At 40.1% G+C, this 9,459-nt stretch overlaps 1 protein-coding gene across 1 annotated transcript in view; it reads left to right on the top strand.

Moving 5' to 3' along the window:
• Clec12b (C-type lectin domain family 12 member B) overlaps positions 1-8,824 on the top strand; it is an 11,866-nt gene extending 3,042 nt beyond the window's left edge. The window contains exons 3-7 of the mRNA XM_021165591.2: positions 2,005-2,103; positions 3,786-4,001; positions 4,412-4,566; positions 4,841-4,956; positions 8,190-8,824. Coding sequence (XP_021021250.1) covers positions 2,005-2,103; positions 3,786-4,001; positions 4,412-4,566; positions 4,841-4,956; positions 8,190-8,340 — 737 coding nt within the window. The 3' untranslated portion in view covers positions 8,341-8,824. The remainder of the gene's footprint in view (positions 1-2,004; positions 2,104-3,785; positions 4,002-4,411; positions 4,567-4,840; positions 4,957-8,189) is intronic.
• Positions 8,825-9,459: the final 635 nt, after the last annotated feature.

Genomic DNA, 9,459 nt, shown 5'->3' with positions numbered 1-9,459 from the left:
GCCAGACTGATTTCCAGAGTGGTTGTACAAGCTTGCAATCCCACCAACAATGGAGGAGTGTTTCTCTTTCTCCACATCCTCGCCAGCATCTGTTGTCACCTGAATTTTTGATCTTAGTCATTCTGACTGGTGTGAGGTGGAATCTCAGGNTTGTTTTGATTTGCATTTCCCTGATGATTAAGGATGTTGAACATTTTAAGAAAGGGGGTTCTTAATACTTCACTCTTTTATCATTTTTCCACACCATTCTTTGTCTATAAGTCTAAGTCCTTGTATAGGGTAAAGATAATTCCAACCTATCTAACTTGGTTGCCATATCTTTTCTTGAAGAGGCATACTATATGTGCCCCCAATCTTACGTGTCATGTAATTGCCTGAGTATAAAGTAAGAAGAGGCTTTTAACCTGTTCTTCTGAGAACTCTCGCCCACTGAATCTTGTTTAAGTTATCCAGTTTATTTTGTTGTGATTATCTTTTTCCTGAGTAAGTACAGGGGCAGATGTTCCAGGAGTTAGTTGGAGCTGGAGCCTCATAAAGAGATCTCTGGCATCTTTATTTGAGTCACATCCTTCAGGAAACAAGGTAGACCTTCAAGTAAGGCTGGATAAGGATATCTCCCTAAAAGCGTGAAGGGGTAATATGCTCAGGAATTTCCTGGGGAAGCTTAGAAGCAGTACAGCTGGGAGAAGGCATAAATGATTCATAAGAAATTTCCCATCAATCCAATACCCCCAAGCATGCAACACCTGGAGATCAAGACCATAAGTGGAAGACAGCACGACACCAGACGCATCATGTGACTCGGCTTTGCTGGATCTTTGTCAAGCAGCTGTGCTGTCTTTATTAGATATAGCTGTTCCCATTAGATATAGCTGTACCAGAACCCTAAGTATAATTTAGAGTATTTAATAATAAAATCTGTGTATACATATCTTTATTGAAGTGTACTTTAAAGTAAATAATATCACTATTTTTTGCAGTTATGAATGAGAACACTGAGTCTCAAGGAAGCTCGGTAGTTTCTCCATTTTATGCAGGTGTGTGGTAGAGCTAGTCTTCTAATGACAGCCCATTCCTTTATGTGCACCTGGCAGAAATTTCAAGTGTCTAGGGCCAGTTCCATGTATAAGATTCTCTCCTTCACTTCCAAAAGTTGTGTTACAGTACAAGTTGTTATCCTGAATCATATACACTGCTTTCTTCTGCTCCATGGATTTGCTTTGGTGTGTGTGTGTGTGTGTATGTGTGTGTGTTTGTGTGTGTGTGTGTGTGTGGTGTGTTAGGGGGAAGATACACAACACAACAATGAGCATAGTTAGCAGTGTTTACTAAAGGTGAGGTGATTATGTGTACTTTTTCTGTCTTCTAATTCTCATTCAAACCTAACCTTTGTGCAAAGGGGTCCTGTGGCTTTCATATGAGTGCTACTATACACACCTAACAAAAACATTCTGTGAATCGGGGAAGATTAAGCTGACAGATATTTTCATGACAGCCATGGTCCAAGAGTTGCCTGCTGATTCTATGGGCTAGGCTGCAGGTTAGACTATACATTTTCATCCAGGATTGATTTATTCCTTATGTCATAGAAAACAGGACAAGAAATGACATAAAATTATTTTACCTGGTTAACAATAATTTTAAAAGTATAATCCTTTTGGAGATTTGTGCCTTAAAACTCAGGGTCTCTTCTGTTCTCAGCATCAGTCCAGAGAACTTACCTCCACATATCATTCATGACATCGGGGGACTTGAAGAAGAAAGACAAAGATGGGGACAAATGTAAAACAAACAAACAAAAAACAAATTAAGGGACATTCACTCTTAAAAGTAAGGTGATGAAATAGAGAGCTGAGGGAGGGACCTTATCACATGTCATATTAGAAATGTTTAACAGTGACATTAACAAACCAAGGGGAAAGTTTAATCGATAGAAGCTTTCTGGGTGGGAGAAACAAGCCCCAAAGTAACAGCATGCTGTGTTTCTGCCCTGTTGGTTGCCAGGACACCCAGCTCAATCCTCACTTTGGCGAGTCGCTGCCTTGAGTTTGATGACCCTCTGCTTGGTGCTGGTAACAGGACTGGTGACCTTGGCAACTATGTGTAAGTATATGTGTATTAGACAAAAGAACGTCATTTAGAAAACACTTAGTGTGCTAATTCAGGAAGGATAAGGTACCAACACACAGAATCCTCAAATCACTTCTGTTACTCCAGATCATTCTACAGCACACCTTCAACGCAAACTAACCAGGGGCCTACTTCACTGCTATGTGAATTCTACCCCCACAGCCATTCTCACTTTTTGATGAACCTGATCATACTATGAGAATTCTTCTTGTGCTAGTTATTGGTTGGAATGAACAGGCTCTCTTCTGACCACAAACACATTTGTTATTCTTAGTGAAAAACATGAGAGCAAGGGGGAGATGGATTTGCAGAGAGGCATGGCAATTTGTTTATCTTGAAACTTAGTAGAAGATTAACTCAATCTGTTCACCAATGACCTTGCTAGGGTAAAGAAAATATTTGAGTGGCCGCAACAACCTGACTTTTGTGAATGAGGAAAGTCACATAGATAAGAAAAAGAAGAGGTGGGAGTTATGTCACACCTGGCTGACAGAGTGAAACTATTCATGTGTCTTACAGTGGAAGCCACTCCCTAGCAGACCCTAAGAGAGTGTTCTCTTCATTCTGGGTAGGGCATTTTATATTATGGTAGTGGAAAGCCATCCTAAGGATATGTATGTTATAAAATGTTAAGTATGTGAAATAGAGGATTGATTTGATCAGTACTCACTCTCTGGAGATTTGTAATCAAAAAATTTTATTAGAATATTAGAAGACACTGTATGAATCAGTGTTTCTTGTTGATGTGACCAAACCAAACAAAAAACAAACAACAACAAAAAAGAAAAAATCAAAACAAAAAGCCCAACGCGCAGATTAAAGTAGGAAGGTTTTATTTTGGTCCATGGTTTAATTAAGAAGGAATATAGTCCCTCATGATGGGAAGTCATGAAGACAGACATGTAGAGTGGTTAATCATATTGCATCAGAAGTCAGAGAGCAAAGGGAAATGAATGCAATGTTCTGCTTGCTTCCTCCTTTATACTCAGCCTAGGTCCATAGCCTAGGGGATGGTGCTGCCCACACTCAGGGTGGGTCTTCATATTTCAGAGAAACCTCTCTGGAAATGCCCACACAGGCACATCCAGAGGTTTTTCTGCTAGGTGAGCAATACTGTCACATCAACATGATCAATCATCACAGACACTAATGTCTTCTCTGCTCTATTCATTTACTTCTTATATAAAAGTACTCATTGATAGCTATGATTTGGACACCGGAAAGCTTAATAAAAATTAAAGAGTTTTTTTTAAATAGATGCATGGATCCAGAACTAGGAATGGTTAGAATGGTCCAAGACAAGTCTGGGATTATTATCAAGGATGAAAGAAATGAGGCAGAAGTGTGAGCAGGAAAGCAACATGAAGTCAACAAGAGAGAGAGAGAAAAGAGGAGGAGGGAAAGAGAAAGGGAGGGCAGAAGGAAGAATAAGAAAAAGGAAAGAAAGTGAAGAGGAAAGAAAGGAGGGAGAGAGAGGAGGAAGGAGAAGAAAATAGAGGAGGAAGAGGAGGAAGAGGAGGGGGAAAGGGGTAGGAGGAGGAAGGGGAGGAGGAGGAGGGAGAATCCCTGGTGGCCAGGGGACTACACTCTTGAGTCAGCCTGGCAGCCTTGTGAGAGCAGCGGCTCCCGTATGCCTGTCTCATTGTGTCTTGCAGTTTTGCAGGTGTCTAATGACGTTAACTCTGATTCAGAGAAGTTGAGTCAGCTTCCGGAAATCACCCATCCACAGCAGGACAATCTGTCTGAACCGCCGAACAGCTCCAGAAAGAGTCTCACGGAGGAGTCTCTCCAGTCCCAGATCTCTGCCCTACTGGAGAGGCAGGAGCAGATGGCCACCAAACTCTGCAAGGAATTCCTCATCCACGCTTCTGGTAATTTGACTTAGATCTGCAAAAGGGCCAGGTCAAACCCATCACCCTGAGCAAAGTCCCACACGAATGGCGCCCTAAATGTACAATGGGCAAAGAATTATAGGTATTCCTTTAGTAGTTTAATAGTCATTTCCAAATGCTACTGGCCTGGAAACTTTAACCTCTCAACCTATCAGTTACTTCCCGGCACTCTGATGCCCATAATATTCAAAATCTGCCCCTGCAAAAAGAATCCCCCAAATTGTCCAACTCCCCGCCAAGGTTACTCTGCTTCCATTGCGTCCAGGCATGGTATGTTTCCGGGTGCTTATGCTCAGATCTGCTGTCCATGTATGTGCATGACTTAATTTCCAAAGGCTTCTGCAATCACGCCACAGAGCTTGTACTTTCGAGCATAATGTCCTTTTCAGACCATAAATGCAACCCTTGTCCCAAGACATGGCAATGGTATGGAAACAGTTGCTACTATTTCTCAATCAATGAAGAGAAATCCTGGAGTGATAGCAGAAAGGACTGTACAGACAAGAATGCCACTCTGGTGAAGATTGACAGCACCGAAGAAAGGGTATGGTTGACTCTCCTCCCCCAGCTATAGAAATTGCCCATACAATGAGAAACGAATGTGAGGTGTTCCTGTTTGCAATAGGACATTAGTGGATTCTGAGTGATAACTAATAAGGGATTTGCAGCACTGGGCACGGAACTCAGGGCCCAGCACATGTTAAGAAAGTGTTCTACCACTGAGCTATATCACCAGCCATCAAATGAACTTAATGAGTTAATCTCCCCATTGTAACCTGGAAGATGGGCCTCTCACTTGTGCTTTCTCCCATCCCCAGGATCTCCTCCAGTCACAGCTGTCCCTCACATTTTCTTTCTTTTGGCTGGGATTGTCCTGGAACTCATCTGGCAGAAACTGGCTGTGGGAGGATGGTTCATTCCCCCCTCCAACCCTGTGAGTATCTAACTGTTGGGCGTGGAAGATCAGGACTCCCATAGAACTCTGAGAAAATTGATGGAAATCGAAATCATTATAAACCTAGGTACGAACAAAAGAACCATATTGTATAACAAAAGAGAGAGTTTCCATAAGGAATACATTGAGGGCTGGTGAGTAATTCCATCTATTTTGTCAAAGGCAGAGCAATGCACTAAACCCCATGTGCCTCTTGGTTGTTTTTCTTATTAAGCATGTACCTGTAATAGTATGTTCAAAGTACTTCATAAATATAGATCCTTGAAGGATGTACTTTTCTATCCCCACTACATAATAAAAATATTATCAGAGAGCTTCAGTGACTTGTCTAAGATTGTCCAGATCAAATGTAATCAAATCAAGACTGAACACTTTAGGTCACCTATCCAGACACTCTGCCATTTCATTTTCCAGCCTTTCCAACCTTCAAGGATGTCATAAGAACATACATTCTGATGTTGACATATTTACTCATATTAAGTAATGTTGACTGTTTTCCCACAGAACGTAAGTCTGAGCTGCCTAATTAGTTTACAGATTCGCTTCATGATGCAGACCCACCAATTACATTACATGGTAAATACCATAAGCAAATCTACTGCTGCAGAGTCTTGATAACAGTGTTGAAAGTACATCTCAAATCTGTATGATTTGGGAAGTCAAAGCTTTGCAACTACTTAAAGTTTTAACAAAATAGAAATCAACACACACACACAAAAATGTGTCTTTCGAAGCCTTCCCCCATCCCATCTTCTGCACTTTTCAAAAGACTCCTTAGAGAGAGGTCCAGACTCACTGGGATCCGGAAGCCATTGCCTCTCGGAGTCAGGCTGGGCTCAAAGAGGAAGCCAGTGGGTATGTGGTGTGGGTTGGGAGTTAAAAACTAGTGTTTATTTCATCTACAAGATGGTACCATGGTCTAAGTCCTTATTTTCTCAAGAACAAGATTTGTTTTAACTGTCATATTTAAATTTTTTATTTGTTTATTTATTGGGAGGAGGTCAGGGTTGTATGGTGCCAAAGCACACATGCGGAAGTCAGAGAACAACCTGCAGGAATACGCTCTCTACCTCCAGCATGAGGGTTCAAAGAACTGACCTCAGGTCACCAGGCTTGGCTGCAAAAATACCTTACCCACTGAATCATCTCAGGAGCATTTTTGTTTTATTATAAAACTAAATACTGGAAAGATTGCTCGGTGGTTAAGAGCACTAGCTAACAAGAGGACCTGAGTTCAGATCCCATCACCACAAGTGACTTACAACCACCTATAGCTCCAGGTCTAGGAGATTTAGCCCCCTCTGCTGACTTCTGTGGACACACGCATACATGTATGCACAGACATACAGACATACACATATATAAAAATAAAGTTAATCCTTTTAAAAATAAAAGTTTAAAAGAAGACATAGTTCAAAAGTTCTTTGAAAGATTTTTGGACAAACATTCCACATCAGAACTTTAGTGAAACAGAATAAGTGTACTTATAGTTTTTAAAGCTATTAACATTTAAACTAAATGAGAATTGGTACCACTAGTATCTCTCCTCCCCCCTCCTCCTCTCCCTCCTCTTCCTCCTCCTCCTCTTCTTCCTGCTCCTCTTCCTCCTGCTCCTCCTCCTCTTCCTCCCCTCTCCTCCAAGTGTTCAAGCCATCCAACTCTGTTTTACTCTTTAATGTTAACATTTTCTAAATTAAACTATAATCACTTTATGTCTGCTCAAAGCTGCTGGGATTCAGCTTCAGTGCACCAAATAATGATATGTCTATTCTTTTCTCCCTAAAAATCCATTTCCCCAGAGATTTTTCTGGGACTTTTCCTGTTCAAATATGTATCTCCCAGGCTCTTATCACCATTGCTTCACATGTTTGGTTAGTGGTTAGTCTAGTTTCATACTAGTAATAATGGCAGAAGCCTCACTCAAAACAATGTGGAGGTAAAGGAGAGTTGTTCTTTTAAAAGCAGAATAACTGGCTGGGTAGTGCTCACAGTTGACCCGAGGGGAGGAGGCCATTAGACAGAGACCTTCCAGGAGTGTGACCACAGCACCATGTAAAAACAGCACAGTTCTTGAGTTAGAACATACGTTTCTCCTCTCCAATATGAATACTGTTCATTCTTGACTCATCTACTGGCTCCCATGAACATGTGAAGGAAATGGCCCATAGTTGGGACGCAGCACCTGTGGAAAATGACCCTAGGTCATCACGCAGCTTTCAGATAACCCAGCTCTCTATACTCAGCTTAGAGAGACTACATCAGACTTATGCAGCCACTTCCTTGGGTCCTGTATAAGGTCTCTATTTCTAAGATATATTCAAATAGTGATGTTTAATAGGCTTATCTCTGGTGAATAAAGTAACATGGCATCACCATGTGCATCACTTGAAAAAAGCTGTACTTGAAACAAAGATTTAAACTGAGCTTGCATAATTTTCATGGACATCATTTAAGGATCATTAAAGTTGAGCCAAAAAGCTGGACACAATTTCCCAACTACCGAGTCACATCAATAAGTCATTCATTTCCTGTCTCAGACACTTACCTTGTTTTCTCAAGTTTGTATGAAAGCAAGCATAATTACACATTACATAGTAAAATCCCACAACTTTTTACATAGTTTGACTTTATTTTTCTTGTTTTATTAAAATATGAAATATAAAAATAATCTATAAGTTCTAATGTAATTTGCACTGGATAAATTCTGTTAGTAAAATTCCATATTACTGGTGGGAATAATAATTCTCAACACATAACTTAAATATTCTTTTTATTTAATTGGATTTTATCATAGATTCCCATCCCCCATCTCCTACCAGATCCTCCCAACCATCCAGTTCTATCCTTTCTTCCTCTCTCTTTAGAATGCAAACAGGCCAATAAAAAATGTGAGCCGTGTCAGGCATAGGCTCCCTCTCATGGAGTCAGCCTTAAATCCAATCAAATAGTGGTTGGTTACTCCCACAACTTCTGTGACACTATTGCATCAGTATGTCATTCAGGGTTAAATAAACTCTTCTTAAGGGAATGTTTTACCCAGGATCAGTAACCTGAGACAAAGAACACAAATGTGCTGGCATTGCAGATCCTGATGCTTTGTAGAGGATGCATAATAGTCGGATTTTTCCCTCTAAAGGTGACTGAGAACACTAAATCCTAGTTAAATTTCATATATAATAGCTTTAATTAATTTTAAATCGATTACTTTTCAGGTTTAGTGATAAGGAGCTTGCGAGTTTCAATGGATCCAGAGAGTGTGCTTATTTTGAAAAAGGGAATATTTACGTTTCTCGCTGTAGTGCTGAAATTTCTTGGATTTGTGAGAAGAGAGCCTCCCTGGTGAAGATTGAAGATTTGGATTAATCTGACTCTTCCAGATCTATCAAGAAGTAAAGACCTATTGCAAACCCATGCAAGAAAGAAGAAAGCTACAATATTTGAGTCAACTAAAAATTGACTGTGTACTTAAACTATTGCACTGTGGACAAACCTGCTTCTCAGAACATTCTCCTCTTCACGTCTGATTCCCTCTGACCTGTTCTGATTACTTAGATCTTAAAATGATGTCAAGTACCCAGGAAAGTACATGTCTTCTCAGTCTGTCTGTCAATAAACATTGTTTCTTGCTTTATTCTTACATGTCTACGTGGATACTGGGTAATATTTAAATATTTACCACGAGACCAACACAGGCCACAGTTTGGGAGCAAGTTCTAGGAGACCCCTGTTATAAAAGCTGCTCAATCATGTACAGGCCTGAGGGAGCCCAAGGTAAAGGACCTGGGACAACGTTGCTGTGTTGCTGAATTGAAAATATTTTACTGTTTTAGAGATCATCTGTCTAAACCCCTAGGTATCAGCCTTCATGTACAGAGTAAATTTTCTCTGTCTACCTATGAAACTATGTACTATAAAATAGAATGAACACTGGTCTTCATATTTTATCATTTATTTAAACTAATAATATCCAGGTTACTGATTTGGCAATCTGGGTATTATCAGAATAATAAAGATTTTTATTCTATTACTATTAATGTTATATAATTTTATTTTGTGTATACATACATAGGAACATCATGTATTTATATGTGTGTATGTGCACATGTGTAGATACCTGTACCTGTGCATACATGTAGAGGCTAGAGGAGAGCATTGAATGCTGTCTTCCAACACTCCCCACTGTATCTCTTTGAGTGCAGATTCTCTCCCTAAAAGAGGATCTTGTGAATTTTTTCTTCTATTAGGCCGGAAGCCAGCAATCACCAGTCATCTTCCTGTTTCTGCTCACTGGGTGTGGAGTTACAGGCAGGTGCCTGACCACACCTGGCTTTTAAAGCAGAGCTGCTATCTGAACTCCTGTCCAAATGTTTGCTTTGCAAGTACTCAGAACTGCTGAGACAGCTGTCTGTTACTACATATTTTATTTTCTTCTGAGAAATACTAAAATATTATTTGAAGACATGCTATCAGAACAATTTTTTT

The sequence above is a fragment of the Mus caroli genome, chromosome 6, assembly GCF_900094665.2.
Source record: "Mus caroli chromosome 6, CAROLI_EIJ_v1.1, whole genome shotgun sequence".
Taxonomy (NCBI): domain Eukaryota; kingdom Metazoa; phylum Chordata; class Mammalia; order Rodentia; family Muridae; genus Mus; species Mus caroli.
Note: the sequence above shows the minus strand (reverse complement) of the source record. Positions and strands in the feature narration are given on the sequence as shown.